This window comes from Eschrichtius robustus, chromosome 1, assembly GCF_028021215.1.
Source record: "Eschrichtius robustus isolate mEscRob2 chromosome 1, mEscRob2.pri, whole genome shotgun sequence".
Taxonomy (NCBI): Eukaryota; Metazoa; Chordata; class Mammalia; order Artiodactyla; family Eschrichtiidae; genus Eschrichtius; species Eschrichtius robustus.
Window position 1 is genome coordinate 138,251,308 of NC_090824.1, and position 18,370 is coordinate 138,269,677.

The window sequence follows — 18,370 nt, forward strand, 5'->3', positions numbered from 1 at the left end:
GTTCCCTACTGCCCAGAGAGCCTTGGGCAGTGACCAGCAGCCAGGAGCAGCCGGGCAGCTTTGCGAGGATGGGGTGCGTGCCTCCACCCTTCCATCGCCTTGTTTTAAAATGCTGGTCACGACCTACTAAACTGATATCCGTCACAGTAACAGGTTGTGACTTGCAGTTTGAAAAACAAAGCTGTATTTCACTGAAAAATTTTTGAAGCAACAGAACTCTTGCAGTCATCATGTGTAGTTGAATCTCAAACTACAAATGAAGAGATTGGAACCCAAACGGCCAAGAGCTCAGTTGCTGAAACCTAAAACTGCTCTTCCAGAAGCAGGTTTCCAGCGGCCCCGCCCCCCGGGGGAAACCAGCGTGACCGGGACGTGGCCTCTTTCCCCCTCTCCCCTCCTCCCCTCCTCCCCTCCTCCCCTCCTCCCTTCCTCCTCTCCTCCTCGTCCGCCCCGTGCGCGGCGTAGCGACGGCAGGGGGCGCTGCGGCATGCAGCGGCGCCCTGGGGACCAGCGAGATGCCCCGCCCCTTCGTGAGCCCATCGCCGCGCGTCGCGGTCGCGCGGAGACTGGCGTCAGACGAACCACAGGGCAGTGCGGCCGGGCAGTGAGGCGGTGAGTTGGTCCGCACAGCCATTGGGGATGGCAGCCGCTAACGGCCCGGGCTGGAGGGCGGGTGAGCGAGGGTGGGCCCGAGGCTGCCTCTAAGAGGGTTTGCTCAGGAATGCTCCAGGCTGCGGGGCCCGAGGGTGGTGGCTTCCGTGACTCCATTTACCCTGGCTGCCTCTCGACGTGCGGGGCCTAAGGGGAGAGGGTAGGTTGCCTCATCTTGCATCCTGAGGGTGTTCTGTGCAGCCTCGAGATTAGGGCTGGTTTCTCTGCAGTAAAGGTCTCAGTGTCCATAGACGGAACGACTGTCTTAACCGAAGTTTTCCAGTGGTGGGCCACGCTGTCTTCTTAGGTAGCGAGCTGGACAGGTACAGGCACAGGCTGAGTTATCTTTGCTTCAAGTACCATGCAGTGTTATGGGTTACTGACCTGCCTGAGTGCTTTAATAGGGACATGTGTAAAGTTCTTTAGAAACACTGAGGAGGGAGCAATGAATTCTGCCTAGGAAGTGGGAGGAAAGTTCTCTAAAGAGAGAAGGTAGCAAGAGAGGGCTTTGGGGTCCTCTTAGCTCTTAAATTTTTAGAGGATAAGAAACTGATTTAAGAGATAGTGTAGCTTGGTAGCCTATACTATAGTTTGTATCCACCTTCTACTGTCAGGCTAACCTTAGGAAGCTTCCTTAACCTCTCTTGAGTCTCACTTTCCTTATCAGGAAGGTAGAGGTGATAATAAGAATATCTACTAAGTGGGGTGAGAGGGTTCAGTGAGCTAACCTATGTGTAGAATGTAAAACAGGGCCTGACTCATGGTACACCCTCAAACGTGCATTCATTGATAGAAGCACACCTCTGTCTTGAGAAGGCTGGCTTCTTGGAGTTGGCTTCCTGCAAACCTTCCTACTCTTTTGTTTCTCTCTGTTGCAGGGATTTGTTTCTGTTGCAGGGATGTGAGGCAGGATTTGGAAGGGGAGAGGGCAGGCCTCTGCTTCACTGGGCAGAGGGCTGGTGCCCAAGCAGAGTTGTAATACCGTTCATTTCAGCAAAACTGGCTTGAGCTCCTGCCTGTCTTTCCTACCCTGGCCAAGACCCTGTTCTTGGGTCACAAATTAAGCACTACCAACTTGATTGAGATCTTCACAGGCAAAGATTATTTACAAATCGTTTGTTTGCTTTTTCTCTTATCCTTGGAAAACCTTCACGGTAGCCTTTTTGGGTTTGCAAATTTAAAGCAAGTAACCTGAACCTGGATGCCTTAGCTGTATGGTCTCCTCTGTCGATGGATAGAATTGAGGGGGCCATGAACTTGGATGAGAAGAAAAATTGCATCCTTATGTTCTCTAACCTCTAACTGAAATTTAGTGTTTCTTTCAATTATGAATGTTGTCAACAAACCACAGTATTGACAGGTTGACTTTGTCACCAATAGAAATTACAGATAATTTCATATCTTACCATACTGCGTAAGCTCATGACAACTTTGAAATTATGGTAGTTATTAGACTTGCTGCTAGATCTTGTTATGTAATGTGTAAATTAAGAATCACATATGTTATGCTGTCACAAATTTAATTTTTGTATTTGGTAAAATTTTATTTCGATATACAGTTGATCTTTATTCTCAGGTTCTGTATTTGCAAATTCATCTACATGCTAAAATTTATTTGTAGGCCCCAAATCAGTACTTGCAGTGCTTTTGTGGTCTTTCTTGGACATGTGTGAGGTGGTGAAAATTTTGAGTCAACTGACACACAATCTCAGCTGCAGTTGAACAAGGAAACATTCTGCCTTCTTGTTTCAGATCTCATGCTGTAAACAAGTGTCTTTTTTTCAGTCTGTTAGTGCCATGATTTTTGTATTTTTGTGCTTTTATTGGTGATTTCAGTGTTTAAAATGGCCCCCCCCAAGCACAGTGCTAAAGTACTCTCTTAGTGTTCCTAAGTGCAGGAAGACTGTGATGTGCCTTATGGAGAAAACACATGTGTAGATAAACTTCATATAGGCAAGCATTATGGTGCTGTTAGCCATAAGTTCAATATTAATGAATTACCAATGTAAAATAAGGTGTCTTTATTTTTTTTAATAGACCTTTATTGGAGTATAATTGCTTCACAATATTGTGTTAGTTTCTGTTGTACACCAAAGTGAATCAGCCATATGCATACATGTGTCCCCATATCCCCTCCCTCTTGAGCCTCCCTCCCATCCTCCCTATCCCACCGCTCTAGGTCATCGCAAAGCACCAAGCTGATCTCCCTGTGCTATGCTGCTGCTTCCCACTAGCTATTTTACATTCAGTAGTGTATATATTTCGATGCTACTCTCACTTTGCCCCCAGCTTCCCCCTCCCACCCCGTGTCCTCAAGTCCATTCTCTATGTCTACATCTTTATTCCTGCCCTGTAACTAGGTTCATCAGTACCATTTTTTTTTAATTCCATATATGTGCATTAGAGTACGGTATTTGTTTTTCTCTTTCTGACTTACTTCACTCTGTATGACAGATTCTAGGTCCATCCACCTCAATACAAATAACTCAGTTTCATTTCTTTTTATGGCTGAGTAATATTCCATTGTATATATGTGCCACATCTTCTTTATCCATTCATCTGTCAATGGACACTTAGGTTGCTTCCATGTCCTGGCTATTGTAAATAGTGCTGCAGTGAACATTGTGGTACATGTCTCTTTTTGAATTATGGTTTTCTCAGGGTATATGCCCAGTAGTGGGATTGCTGGGTCATATGGTAGTTCTATTGTTAGTTTTTTAAGGAATCTCCATTCTGTTTTCCATAATGGTGGTGTCAATTTACATTCCCACCAACAGTGCAGGAGGGTTCCCTTTTCACCACACCCTTTCCAGCAGTTATTGTTTCTAGATGTTTTGATAATAGCCATTCTGACCGGTGTGAGGTGATACCTCATTGTAGTTTTGAGAAACATGCATAAAACAAGGTTGCCAAAAATGTTACCAGAGTCTTGCAGGAACCTAATGCAGTGTCTCCCCTAGGGGCAGTGGATCAGTGTTCACTAATTCGGTGTTCAGTGATGTTATAGAACATAACTGCCTGGAATAACAAGAATGGACCATACTTGGTTTCCTTTCTAATCCTATGTATTTTATTTTATTTATTAAAAAACATCCTGAGAAGGCGTTTATAGGCTTTACAAGGCTGCTAGAGGGGTCTATAGCATACACAAAAAAGATTGAGAACCCTTATTGTAGCCTGAGAAATTAAATCTACTCCTATGGTTAAGTTTGTGTTTAGCTGAGCTAAGTCCTTAAAGACTTCAGCACCTTTTGGGAGACATGTGTCTCCCTCTAGCTCATGTCCTCATTTACATGCCTGCTGGCTCTTACAGGCATTTTTGGCTGAGATCCCCACATGGACTCTAAGAACTTTGCTCCCCCATATTTGCTTGTTGAGTTTTGAATAAATAATATTTTAAATTAAAAGGTCCTGTGGTTTTATCTCTCTGAAGAGCAGCAAAGGAGGGAGACTGGTCCCTCTCTGTAGTCAACTTGAGGAGAAGAAAACATGGGAGGTGATAGGTATTAGCTGAGAAAGAAGTCCGTGCCACCTGTTAGGGCTTGTGAAGGGGGCCCCTGGGACTGATCCACAGAAAAGTGTCCGGGCAACTCTGCCAAAGAGTTGCCTTATTTTCTTGATCAAGGGGAACCTTCTGTAGCCCCCTCTGTCCTGATGACACCCCCTTACTGAAACCCTGGTATTGTTTCCACAGAGCTGTCTGGCCTTTAGCCCTTCATCCTTGGTTAAGGAAATGACCAACCAGGTAAGGCCTATGGAGAGAAAGAATATCAGTTGGTCTCTTTGGCAGGTTCGAGCCCAGTACGTTGTCTGGGTGTGTAGTCAGAAAACTAGCATCTGATTCCTGCTCTTCTCCTGAGGAGTAGGGTGACCCTGGGCACCTAGTCACCAGAGGGGTAGGTGGCACTAGTAAAATGCACAACACTAAGAGGAGGATTATTTTATCTAAGTCTATACCACAGTTTACAAAGGGATTGAGGAAGCTTAAAAGAATTTGTACACAAAAACGAGAAAGAAACAAAGATCAGAAAAGGAAACATATCTTTGTAATAAAATTAGGGACAGAGTTAACGGGTTATGCAGACTGTGTGGTTTTATACAGCTGCAAAAATTAAGCTGCAAACTGGACTCTGAGCTTCCTGGTGGTCAGAGCAGGAAAAAACACGTAATTTATTTCTCTCCTTTTTGGGTGGGTAATAGTGGTTAGGGAGAAGAGACTATAGTTTGTCTAAAATTAAAGAACTAATTTTTTTCTGGTATGACTCTACAAACCTTGCATGAGCAGGAATCAAGGAGCTCCGAAGAGGTCAGGCAGGGGAAGTAGCTAACACTGTGGTGACTATATCTACTGAGGGGCAGGGTGGTGAGTTGGGTGCCAGGGGATGTTTTAGGGAAGGGATGGGACACATCTGAAATCTGACCATTGGTTTAATGTGTCTTCTGTTCTTTTTTAGTACAGTATTCTCTTCAAACAAGAGCAAGGTAAGCAGCTTGCCTGTTCAAGCAAATTTGCCTATGAAAAACTGTTGTCCCTGCCTTAAGGTTTTTGTCATGCTGACCAGACATGCAGTTTCCAACTGTACTCTGCAGAAACATTGGCAGAAGCAGCTGAAAACAAATACACTTAAAAACAAACAACAACAAAAACCAAGCCACTAACTTAAAAGAAAAAGCAGGAGTCAAATGACAGACCGGAGAACTCCAGGCTGAGGAAAGCTTTCCTACCTGAGGAACTCTGAGCTTCCCAGCTATCAAAGTGAAAGAAGGAAACGCTTTGAGTCTCATAAATCTGTTAATGCCAGCTCATCTGGGGAGGTAAACTTGAGCCTGGCCCTGAACTCAGAAGTTCTCTTGGGAGTTGTTACTCAGGCTCCTTCATTTACAACAAGTGCAGGGACTCTCACAGAGGACCTTTGACCCTCAATGAAAGTGAAGGATATAGTAACAGCGAGGTGAATTTCTGTCAAGACTACTGAGTGTGGGGGGTGGGCTGGGGGCTGTGCGGCGGAGGCAGTGGTGGGAATGGGAGCAGGAGGCAGGTCAGAGTTCAGTCTGGAAAGGTAACTGGCCGGTGATACTGGACTTCATACCTGAAAAGGAGTATGTGCGTGGACTACTCACATGTATCTCATTTCTCCACCACAGCCTGGATAAGTTAGGTAAAGCCTGGAGGAATTTGTGGGATGCCTAATAAAAGCTCTTCCACTTTAAGTAGGTGACATTTAGGTAGTCTAAAGTTTAAGCCAAAAGCATTCTTTCAGGTTAGCTAGCATAGGTAACTAGTAGCTAGTCAGGCATGCCAGTCAGCTACCTTGTATGCAGCTACCTTGTATGCAGCTATCTGGCTGGCAAGCTAGCAGGCTTGGGTCAGGTGGGGATTGTAATGGAAGCCATGTATGTAACTCACAGCTGTTTAAGTTGAATGCCCTTGTATTCATATCTTGGAAAGGTGTTCCTGGAGAAATGCTGCCAGGTATGAAGAAAGCCTCCTTGTGCACTTGTCACATTTTATATTCCTGCACCAGGTCTGCAGACCCACCAGCATGGCCTGCCAGATATGCAACTTGCAGACTTAGAATTTAAAGTGGACGTTAGTTAATAGAGAGGTTGGGTTTGAATCCCACTTCTGCCTCTTCTTAGCTTTTGACTTTGGGTGAGTTACGAGGCTTCTCTAAGCCTCTGATTCCTTATCTGTAAAATGAAGATACTATTCACAGTACCTATTTCATAGGGTTGTTGTGGCTGAGGTAATACGTATAAAAGGATTAAAGTAATAACTGGCCCACTAAGCATAATAGACATTGTGGCAAAGGGCAACTCATGTGTGGAGGCTGTTTTAGTTATTTATTTTCAGACCTGTACTGTTTACAGTTGACCTGCCTACTGGTTTCCAAGGATCTCTAAGAAATAACTCTTAGCAACTTTAGATCTCTTTTTGGGGTGGGTTTCACTTTAGCTAAATGAGAGCCATTCCAAACTAATGCATGTTGGACAGCATGTTAAAGTAGAAAGGACATTGGATTACTCTGGTACTGCTGCCCCACCTGTTAAACCTGTGATTTGGGGCAAGTGGCTTCTTCAGAACCTCCAGTTTTCATATCTGCCTCCACAGGTATAATAAAAGCTGTATGGGAAAGCAGTTTGCAAAACAGTAAAATGATACAGGTGGATATTACCTCAGAATTGTTGTAACAGTATTTCAGCTTCATCTTAGCACATTCAGTTTAGAAGTTGCATGAAGACTTTTAAAATGAAGCGCTTTCCATTCTAGCCCATGATGATGCCATTTGGTCAGTTGCCTGGGGGACAAACAAGAAAGAAAGCTCTGAGACGGTGGTCACAGGATCCCTGGATGACCTGGTGAAGGTCTGGAAATGGTGAGTGCCCTCTCCTCTAACATGCAGCCTTGGAAATTGGGGTTTTTACTTCTGGGCTCCCAAATTGCAGTCAGAGAAGTATTAACTGTTTTCTAAGCAAGAAAGCAATAGTAGTATGGTGGTATACAAAGGCAGATTATTTTTCTCTCACTTGTTTTCCTGTTATTCGCTGTTCAGGCCCTATAGTTTAAGAAAAAAAAAAAAAAGTCTCATGGTTAAAAGTTGGCTGCATTTGGTGTTCTGTGGCTCTTGATTTCCTCTCTGATTCTGCTTTTCACAGACCATTGGTAATGCATACTTACAGGGGCCCAGAATTTCAGATGCCAGGTACAATGTGCTGTGTGTGAAGAAATCCATTTCTCTGTCCCCCATTGAAGGCGTGATGAGAAGCTGGACCTACAGTGGAGTCTGGAGGGCCATCAGCTGGGTGTGGTGTCTGTGGACATCAGCCACACCCTGCCCATTGCTGCGTCCAGTTCTCTTGATGCTCATATTCGTCTCTGGGACTTGGAAAACGGCAAACAGATAAAGTCTATAGATGCAGGACCTGGTAAGAGTTTTACTCTTAGAGAAGATACTAGAGGTTTACAATCCCTTTTTGAAACCTTTAGGGATAGATGTATTTTACAGTTCAGAATTTTTTGGATTTGAGACTGGTAATATGGGTGCATGAACTGTATGTCATGTAATACCTTCAGTGGGGCAGGGGGCAGCACTCTAATCAAATACTAATATCTCAGCAACTAAACATGAGTATTTACACTAAGAGAGGTATATACAGGCTATAAATAGCCTTACATCAGTTCAGGTCAGGTTTTATTACCAAATGAATTTTGGTACTAAAATTATTTTTTAAAACTTACAGTTTTCATCGCCTTTGGGTTTCAGAATTGCTGATTTGGGATTGTGGACTTGTGTTTGAATGGTCCAGAGGTCCTCTGTTTGCCATATTCTGAATTGATACATTCACTGCCTTATAGAGGTCTAGAACATAAAGCACTGTGTCCTCATAGATCTGTATCATGGTAATCTCTACTAATTATGATTAAAGTGCCTGTTTCTAGTATATGATAGATATTGAAACTTCTAAAGAAACAAATCCATTGTGTTTTTTTTTTAAGTTCTATAGGACAGCATAATCTTGTCCATTATTAGCCTTGATAAATATCTGAGGTAATGGAAGTTAATGATTTCAGTAGGTTGGATTAATGTGGAACAAGCAACATGACATTTCAGGATTCCTTGTAGCCTTATATTTACTTGTAAATGACTGCATAGCATTCATGAGCAGAGCCTGTTCTACCGTAATAGGTGATGACCGGTAGAGAGTGCAGAGAGCCCGGTCTCTCTCTGGCACACCCCTCTGTGGGTTGATTACCGAAGAGCTGCTCAGGGATTTCCTTAACTTAATTCCCTTGATTGGAGGCCCAGGTGGATTTGTCTCCCACTGGTTATGTTCAGTAGACCCTATAGGCTGTACTTATTCTGGAAAGAATGATGGTCCCAGGGTTTTAAGGACTCTGGGTTGTCTGGAAACTGAGTTCATTTCCCCTCAGTGGCAATGTTCCATGACTCTGATTCTTAACTATTGCAGCTTTTTAAAGAATACATATGTCCAATCCCTATTGTGGATCCACTGAATCACAGTTATTGGGGTGTGTGGGCTGGGATATGTATTTGAAAAAAGCTACCCAGACACTCTGACTCCCCAGATGATTGTTTTTGCATGTGTCCTTGCCCTGTTGACATCTCTTACAGAGGACTTGTGTCCCCAAACTAGCCCACAAAGTCTGCTAAGACTCTGCTTTATAGCTGAGAGGAGGAAGAGGCAGATCTGTTGCTGCCTTTTCATCTTGGGCACCTAAGCCCTCCCATGATGCCAAGGTCACTGCGTGGTTTTGTGGCCCCCCGGGCACACCACAGCTGAAGAAATGATTACTCGATTGGTTCCAAGGAAAAGGATGGTGTCTGTATCCAACTTGCCTTCCCTGACAAATAGTACCTTAAGCTACATACTGGTTCCATGTGTGGCAAATGATCATTGAAAGATTACTGTTAGGAAAGAAAAAAGATACTGAGACGAGTAGAGGGTTGGGTTTATTTTCTTTTTGGATAGGAATAGTCCTAAAACTATACCAGACCATTAAACAACAGTTATTTGGGTGAGTAATAAAAGCAAGCATTGCTATTGACAACTAAGGAGCAGCTGAATTGAATTCATCTGAAGGTAAAACTAATAAGTCTAGGTCTAATGAATGTAGGGAAATGGACATTTACATTATACCTGCCTTGAAAATATGCCTGGAGAATGTGAAAGAAGGAACAGAAGAAGGAGAAAAAGACAAGAAAGAAAATCTCAGATCCTGAAGAAGAAAGTGAGGAGGTAGAAGAAAGGGAAGATGAGGGGAAGGTCCTCCATTGGGCACCTCACCCATCCTGTAGCTCCAGCAAACTGACATTGAAGAAGAACAAAGGCGGAAGCATAGGGGCCTCTCAACATCAGATGGTTCAAGATGTCCCAATGTAAAGAAAAGCTACTCTTGCTGATGAGGTGGAACTTAGTGATTAAAATAAATATTTATTATGCAAATGTTAAAGTAAATTTTAGAGTGCACATTTTAATTGAGGAATAAAAATTCCTTCAATTTCGAGTATAAGAATATTTGCCACTAAAAGTTCTATATTATTAAACAGTTAATAGGCAAATGTAAAAATAATTCAAAAGTGTGATTTTATTAAACTTCAAGGAATAAAAATCAGATTTTCTAGTGACTATTATTCCTGTAAACAGCTAATTATAATAGGAATAAGAAAACAATCCTGTTAGAATAATGCTTTAGTCATTTAGGAGTAAAGATAGATATTAAAAAGCAGTTATTTGAGAGATTGATTATAAAAGCTTTTTCAGATCTTCTTGGTTGATTGAGCACTTTTGAAGTTAATTTCCTTTTTAAAACAGATATTTCATAAGAAAAGTGATAGAGCTAAATTATTTATTACTACTTTGAATATGTGTGTTAAAATTTGTGAGAGATTTTTATTTTAAAACTCACCCTGGAATATGGTGCTGACCCATCTGTGCTAGGAGCCCCTGTCTACCATGAGTTGAGCTCAGAGAGGCCTTCACTCTCCCCTGGGCTGAGAAGGGCATGACCTCTTTGAGCCCTGCCCCAGGAATAAGGAGAGTGATATGCGAAGGAGCCTTTCTCTCCTCTCCCTTTGAGCTAACAAAGCACTGTTTCTGGGCAGGTGCAGGAGGGGCAGGACTTAGGGTACATTCTCATATAAGAGTGGGTATGGGCAAAGGGACCTAGACTAGCACTGGACAACTAGATTATTCCTTGGCCTCTAGGCTCTGACCCCAAAAGCTCCCAAAGCTCTTTGGGGTTGCCTATGAAGAGGTTCCCATGTAGCTGAGAAAAGAAACGCTAAAATATTATCAGTGGTCCAGATGGAAATATAAAGTACATGTGCTTACCCAGGCTGCCCATGAGTCTGGAGACTTTTACGCAGAAGCACTGTGATACACAAATAACATTTGAATAGAACGCTTGAAATTAGGCTGTGTGGTATAACTTAAAAACTAGTTGATTTTTTTTTTTAAACAAACAGTGCCTCTTTCCAGTCCTTATTCTCTGTTAATTTGTGGTAAATACTTTGTCATATTACAGTTTTATATAAGAGTATTTCTGGTACCTTTTCATTTATTTACAGTTTTACTGAGGTAGACTTTCACCTCTATAATTGCACTCTGAAATTAGCCCATTGTAAGTATACAGTTTAACAAGTTTTAGTAAATTTCCACAGTTGTGCAGCCACCACTCCAATTCGGTTTTAGAACACTTCCGTGCCCCACAAAAGTTCCCTCATGCCCACTTATAGTTAATCTGTGCTCCCACCCTCAGCCTCAGGCAACCACTGATCTGCTTTCTGTCTCTATAGTTTTGCCTTCTTGAAAAATTTCACATAAGTGAAATCGTATTGTCTTATACACCTTCATTCTTTCTTTAGCATAATGTTTTTGAGGTTCATCCGTGTTGTAGCAGGTATCAGTAGTTTGTTCCTTTTTATTGCTGAGCAGTGAGAGTGTTCCATTATGGGATATTCCACGTTTTGTTCATCCATTTACCAGTTGATGGACATTTCGATTCTCTCCAGTTTTTGAATATTCTGAGTAATGCTGCTAGGAGCATTCAGGTACAAGTCTGTGCGTGGACATGTGTTTTCATTTCTGAGTGGAATTGCTGGTTATTATGGTAAGTGTTTTTATTTAAACTGTCAAACTGTTTTTCAAAGTAGCTGTACCATTTTATTTTCCCACCAGTGTATGAGGATTTTGGTTTCTCCACATCCTTGCTAACACTTGGTATTGTCCTGTCTATCTACATTTTTAGTAAAAATTTAAGACACCCTTAAACTAAATTGGTACAGAATTAATATCTTCACAACATTTTTAAAATTAAAGTCACATCTTTTCTCACTATAGTTTTTTTCCTTCTTTTTTCTGTTCAGTGGATGCCTGGACTTTGGCCTTTTCTCCTGATTCCCAGTATCTGGCCACAGGAACTCATGTGGGGAAAGTGAACATTTTTGGTGTGGAAAGTGGGAAAAAGGAATATTCTTTGGACACAAGAGGAAAATTCATTCTTAGTATTGCATATGTAAGGAAACGTTGCTCTTTTTTTCTCTCTCTGATTCTTTCAGTTTACTCTTCTAGCCTATTGTATTCCTTGGTAAACGTTCTGCATTGGTCTTGTCAGGCAGCTACTGGCATGGTTTGCCAGTCAGCCTGTTAGACCTGCAGCCAGCAGATTGCTTGTGTTTGGTGGGGATGGCTTAACAATATGGAGTTTCAAATGATCTCCATATGTTCTCTGCGCAGAGTCCTGATGGGAAGTATCTGGCCAGTGGAGCCATAGACGGAATCATCAATATTTTTGATATTGCAACCGGGAAACTTCTGCACACGCTGGAAGGTGTGGTTCATCGTTTTATTTTCTGCAAACTGGGTTATCAGATCACAAAGGAAGACATATTCTTTCATTAAAATGCTGCTAAATGGCAAATGAGCATTAGATTTGCAAAACATCAATCTTAGTTGGAGATCTCAAATGCCTCTAAGGTTCAGTTTTGTCACTAGTTATAACCTAGACATATTAGTTCTTGTACCAGTGTTAAATGCCTTTTGTGGTGAACAGGCCTTTTTATTTATGTGTTAATATATCCTAGCTATATGAGTGTCTTATTTCTGTCATGTTTCGTTCTAAAGAACTTTGTGATTAGAAAATAACTCCTTTTTGTCAGTAATTTGAAGGTAGATGAAAGTGCTGTGGCTACCCTTTGCACTGATGACCTCTGGGCAGGAGAACTGGGTACTAGAACAGGGGAAGGGTTGGAGGGAGACTTCTACTCTGTATTCTTTTGTACTATTTTGAATTCTAACCAAGAGAATATATTACCTCTTCAGTGTGTCCTGTACCCTACAACAAAGGATTTGGTAGGGAAATAGCATCCTATTTGTTCAACCTTGCAAATCAGAAACGATGCATATTTCCACGTTTGGCCATATCTGTGGCAGAGGAGTTTCTTCTAAGCAATGTGTGCTGCGGTCCAGTTGGTCAAGGAAGGGATCTGAGGAGAAATGGTTCCAGCAGGAGGGGCCTGGGTTAAGTGCATGTTTCTAGAGCATTAGAAGGAAGGGTCCAGTCAGTACCCTCTCTGACTGAAGCACCTGGGCAGTGCAACTCAGTGACTTACAGTCATTAGAAGTGATATAGTTAGTGGAAACTGTATTAGTTAACAAGCGTCTTTGTGAATTTCAGGCCATGCTATGCCCATTCGCTCCTTGACTTTCTCCCCGGATTCGCAGCTCCTTGTCACTGCTTCAGATGATGGCTACATCAAGATCTATGATGTGTAAGTTACCTGTTGAGATTCAAGGCTTCTCACTTAATACCAGTGCCTGTTTTGTCTCTTATCATTAGGAGGAGCCCTAGCAAGTGTGCTGCTCCCTCTCTGGGTCTAGGAAAGACTTCTCTTCAGGTCCTGCCAGACACTCAGTCTCCCCAGTCATTCCTCCCCTGTCAGCGTCCCTGCTTTGAGCTTAGAATGTTATGGAGGAAGACGTGCATGGTTTACCTACTAGGATCACATACCTGCTACTTTTTTTCAGGCATCCTGTCTGTTGTGATTTTAAATTCTTTTGGGTAGGTAAGTAGTGTACAGTTGAGGAGATGGAGCCATGGGCTGTAGCTGGCTTGGAGTGATGGTAAAAAATTAGAACATCCATTTTCTAGGGGTGTTCTAGAAGGTACTTCTCTGCCCTAGTTAGGGAGCTGTCAGTTCATAAGCCAGCTTGCAGCAGGTCTAGATGAGTGAGCTTTTTTGTTGTTGGTTTTTGACCACAGGTATAGAAGTGAGTTAATCTTCAGTTCACGGCTCTGTTTCATTGGAAGCCTGTGCAAGGGCCCTTTCTCTTGTTGTTTCCCCCTATCTTTCTCAGTCCCCACTCCTTTTCACCCCTGAGGTCTCCCCTATAAGGTGTTTGACGTGTGTGTGATACTTTGACTCAGTACTTCAGTCAGTGTGCCTCTGGTTCCTGGCTTCCAAAGGTAGCATTCTAATCCACTGGGTGCATACGTTACACTTCTTCCCAACAGTGGGTGCCACAACCATGATCATCCACGTGCATGTCCTTTTATGGGCCTGTGAGAGTTTTTCGGGAGTTTAAACTTGGGGGCTTTTGGAGGATGAAAAGTTGTCAAAGAGACATGGAATTAGAACTGCAGCTTCTGGAATTAGAGCTGAATGAGGGTGTTAGGGTCTGGGGGGAAGATGCCTCTCTCAAACTGTGCTTGCCTGTCAGTAGCAGAGCCAATATAAATAGTAGCAATTCCTTAAGTATCCAGTTTTCTTTAATAAGGCTTTCAGTGCTACAGTTTCATCATCCTCCCAACAACTGGTGAGGTAGCGCGGATTAGTGTCCCCATAATGCAGGCGAGGAGCCCAAGCTGAGGTGGTGGTTTGGCTAAGGTGCTGTTACTGAATGAACACCTAGGACTTTTACCTTCTTGTGATCCCACTGCTTTCCACTGAGGCCACCTATCCTCGTACCTAACTGAGGTTTGCTCTACTCTTCTGGGTTCAGAGGTGAAACTGCTGGCCTCAGTCGGGTCTTAGGATTGTTTTCCAGCCACAAGTGATTTCATTTCACTTTTTCAAAAAGTGAAAATGACTGTAGTAATTAGACCTGTCTTGTTCTTGGTTAGCTTAAAAATGATCTATCCAAGCCACATCTGTTGTAAAGAGTACATCTTGATACATTCCTTAGACACAAGGCACTGGCCCTATATGGAAAGGGTACTGGGTGGGCAGGGGTCAGAACCTGCAACTGCCCTGGGATGGCCTACTTGCCCCTGCTGGTTCTGTTTCCTCATCTTAGGAGTTGGCTTGCTGAGCCTTCTTTATTTTGAGCTTTTTAAGCTCTGCTTGTTCAGGATCTTATTTTTGGCTCTTGGTGGCATTGACGTATTTGGGGTTAATGCTGTTGAAAATTTTGTTTCTGCAGTGTGTGATGCTACTTCATTGAAAAGGGCATTTTTAAACTAATACTGTGGTGATTATAAGGATAGCAGATTTGGTCCAATTAAACGGGCAATTAAGAGTATACCTTCCATTTCAGTGATTGTATTCCAAAAGTTAACCTCTCCATTTTATTTGAAACTCCCATTTCAGACAACACGCCAACTTGGCTGGCACATTGAGTGGCCACGCATCCTGGGTGCTGAACGTTGCATTTTGTCCTGATGACACACACTTTGTTTCCAGGTACTTACGATTCTTACCAGTTTCTAAAATGTTAGGAAGATGAAGATGGTCATCTTGTATGAATTGCCTTAAAATTTGAAGACCCTTTTTTAATTCAGATAGCCTTTGTTTTCTGCAGTGTTTTTTAAATTGTGAAGTTAATTGTCCTTAGCTGGAAGAAAAGTGGATTCTTTTGAACAGTTCAGCTCTTAGTTCTTCCTTATAAATCTAGGCTTCTACCTACAGTTACTTAAGGGGTACCTGTGTTACAGTAGTAACTTCAGATATGAAAATCTGTTCGTAAAATGTTGTGCCTTGAGACCCCAATGTTGTTTAGGCCCAGGATGGCCAAGACAGTTGAAAAACAGGAGATGGATGGCTTAATAGCATTGCACAGAGGTTTACAGAAGCCTCTGAGAACCTTTATTTTGAAGCTTTAACAGGCCTCCCTCCCATCTGGATATAGGACTCTCATCTGAGACTCCTGATGAGAACATTTAATATGAGGGCCAGGCAGATCAGAAGTTCAGGGAAATAGCTGCTCTGTGAGAGGGGAAAGCCAACCAGGGATGCCAACATCCTTGGCCACCTTTTGGGGCCCTGGATGGCCACTTGTGCACCCAGGCACCAAGGGGACCTCTAGGTAGGCTGAGTGAAGGAGTGTGGGATTTTTGATCAGGTTCTTTCCAACTTCAAACCAGTCTGAGAGCTTTTCTGATACTAATGTTCCCTTTTGTAAAATAGCTCATCTGACAAAAGTGTAAAAGTTTGGGATGTTGGAACGAGGACTTGTGTTCACACCTTCTTTGATCACCAGGATCAGGTATGGCATAATTAACATCCAGATTCCTTTGGATTGCTAGCATTGTCTGACCACTGTGCCAAAGCTCATTCCTTTTCCTAACCTTGCTGCTTGGGTTGTCAAGACCAGTCGACCCTTGGGGCTGAGCTACTCTGATTGCTCGGATGTCCATCCAGCCCGTGTTCCTGTGCGCACCCTGGGCTGCAGAGGCTCAGGACGTGCTGTCAGCCTAGCAACCCACAAGGCATGATATGTCCCTGTGTAGGCCAGAAAACAGGTACTAGCCACACAGCCTTTAAATGCCTTCTTTGAAACATGCTGCAGCTGGTGCCTGGGGCGTGCCCGGGCCCTTTTCTGGGTACAGCTGGGCCACGGCTGGCTCAAGAAGAACCTGCTTCCTCAGAAGCTTCCATTCCATTCCACAGCCATCACTTTTCTCTTTTGGAGCGGCCCAAAGAAGTGAAGTGATTTTTTTTTTTTTCTTTGAATATACCTGAAGCCAGAAATTCTTACAGGTTGTTTGAAGTTAGTGATATTACTAACTTTTGTTTCAGTCTTTAAATTAGGGAAAAGAGGCTTTGTTTTCACAGGAGTCTTATCTTTCCAAGATGAATGTGAAATGATAAAGGCATTCTAGTGCAGGGCTTCTCAGTCTTTAATGTGCACGAGAATCCCCTGGGGATCTGGTCACAATGCAGATGCTGATTCAGTGGGTCTGGCCTGGGCCTGAGTTTTTGTGTTTGTCACAAGCTCCAGGTGAGGCTAGCATTGCTGGTTCCAACCACTTTGAATAGCAAGGGCCTTGGAGAAGTAGTATAAAAAATAAAATACCCATGGCAGTATAAAGTTGTCTTTTAATATTTTACATGTTCTTATGGTGATCTCATAGCATCTCTTTGGAATGCAGCTTGAAGTTAACAGTTGTTCATGCTTTTTTACATTTAATCTTAAATTGTTGCCAACAAAGTTGAGGGGGTTTAATTTTGACATTCCACTACTGGATTTAAACATTTTACTCAGGGAGTAAGTCCTGGCTGGCTGTGTTGCTTTGCACGTGAAGGTCAGTGTGTGGTGCTGTCCTCAGAGGAAGACGTTTGGAGTGGAAATGAGGCCATCACCTGGCCCAATCACAACACTGAAATCAGGGCTAGAACACCCAACTCAGGGGTAGGGTGACAGGCTGACCTGATGAAACTCCTGCCACATCAGTTCTGTCTGGGAAGGAGGTGTGAATCCGTTAATTCAGTACATAGCAAATGAAAGCAATGACGTGTGACGCCAAGTTGTCTAGCTCCTAGGGACAGGCAGGTTTCATAGGCCTCTAATAAGAGAGTGAGAAGTACTGACCGTGGGGGTGGTGAGCACGAGGAGGTAGGTGAGGAGCACAGTTTGCAATGATCCCCGTAGGCAGTGACCTCAGGGTAGTTGGGCCTTTTCCTTCCTGGAAACATAAATGAGACCACATGCTGGTCCCTTGTGGGTTCCATCTTCACAACATTAGGTCACTTGCTAGATTGTGAGTCTTTGAAAGGTTTGTAGATATCTTGATTTGTGTTTAGAAATGAAATTTTCTTGAGTTGGGAGGTGAGTGGAATGATAATCAAGCAGTAGTAACAGAAGATCCCTGGTTAGAGGAAGGCAGAAGGCACGGGAACATCCTCACCTCAGTGTTTTCCTAGATTCAGTATAATGGGAATAGAGTACGGATGTACGGAATATTCGTTCATAAAGAATAAAGGTGTTAGTGGAATTGTTTTTTCTTTTTATTTACAGGTCTGGGGAGTAAAATACAATGGAAATGGCTCAAAAATTGTGTCTGTCGGAGATGATCAGGAAATTCACATCTACGATTGTCCGATTTAAACATCAATCTTCCAGGCTAATGCTGCAGAAAGAATGTATAGATTGATCATGACATTCCTTACCTTTCTGGCTTGTTTAAAAGAAATACAGCATTTATTGTAGCAAACACTTAAATTTTGTAGATACAGTATAAATCTTTTCATGTTTTATTGGAAATGCCGTTCATACTGTAACATAAAGTGTTCTTAATGCAAACACCCATGTTCTTGAACATGCTTCCTTTTCATTTGCCCTGTTACTGGTAGAACAGTGAGAGGAATCAGCATCATTATGTGAAACCGAGTATCTGCCTCAGAAATGAAGACATCCAGGCACTTACTGAACTTTCCAGTACAGAAATTCAGGCTCACTCTTCCAAGGAATGAGTCATGCAGAAGCTGTAAGAGGAAAGCTAAATCTATTTCAGAATGGGATCCTGAAGGAAACAGGATATGTGACTGGGTGGGAACATTCTGTAGTCCTATCTGGGCATTCTTCTATTTGATAGATTAAAAAATGTCCCGTCACACTCTTTTTCACCCTATTAATTTTAGAGAAGCTGTAACTTGCTGGGTGGGTATTACTGCCTTAACAGTGTCTACAGGCTCAAACCTGTACTTACTCTGGTTGACCTCTTGCCTGGAGGTACGTGTACCTCAGTTTTCTCCTCAGCGGCCCACTTGAGACATGGTCTGCGTGTAATGGGAAAGGTGTTAAGTAGCTAACCCTCGAAAGTTTGTTGCTTTTTACTGATCATAACTTCATACGATTCATGTCAGGTCCTGTGCTTTTCTTCCAAACTCCCCATAACCCTTAGAATCAAGCCCATGCTCTTTAGGTAGCCCCTCGCTTCTCTCTCCTGCCTCTTTGCCTTGTTCACTCTCCTGTAACC

At 42.8% G+C, this 18,370-nt stretch overlaps 1 protein-coding gene across 3 annotated transcripts; it reads left to right on the forward strand.

Moving 5' to 3' along the window:
• Positions 1-550: 550 nt before the first annotated feature.
• SKIC8 (SKI8 subunit of superkiller complex) lies at positions 551-18,005 on the forward strand. 3 transcript variants are annotated; one of them, XM_068556419.1, is made up of 11 exons: positions 551-612; positions 4,346-4,396; positions 5,106-5,133; positions 6,923-7,028; positions 7,406-7,578; positions 11,541-11,689; positions 11,911-12,004; positions 12,851-12,944; positions 14,763-14,855; positions 15,579-15,657; positions 17,410-18,005. In XM_068556419.1, exons 2-11 carry the CDS (start codon positions 4,385-4,387, stop codon positions 17,497-17,499), a joined length of 918 nt encoding a protein of 305 aa, XP_068412520.1. In that variant the 5' UTR covers positions 551-612; positions 4,346-4,384; the 3' UTR covers positions 17,500-18,005. The 3 variants fall into 3 exon arrangements, with proteins under 3 accessions (XP_068412520.1, XP_068412537.1, XP_068412527.1); XM_068556436.1 differs by lacking the exon at positions 551-612 and adding an exon at positions 654-673; XM_068556426.1 differs by lacking the exon at positions 551-612 and adding an exon at positions 724-811.
• Positions 18,006-18,370: the final 365 nt, after the last annotated feature.

Excerpts from the sequence above, each read along its gene's own strand:
- SKIC8 (XM_068556419.1), top strand. Across the intron at positions 7,029-7,405 it reads CTGGTGAAGGTCTGGAAATG|GCGTGATGAGAAGCTGGACC; the intron begins GTGAGTGCCCTC and ends CCCCCATTGAAG. Across the intron at positions 12,945-14,762 it reads TACATCAAGATCTATGATGT|ACAACACGCCAACTTGGCTG; the intron begins GTAAGTTACCTG and ends CTCCCATTTCAG.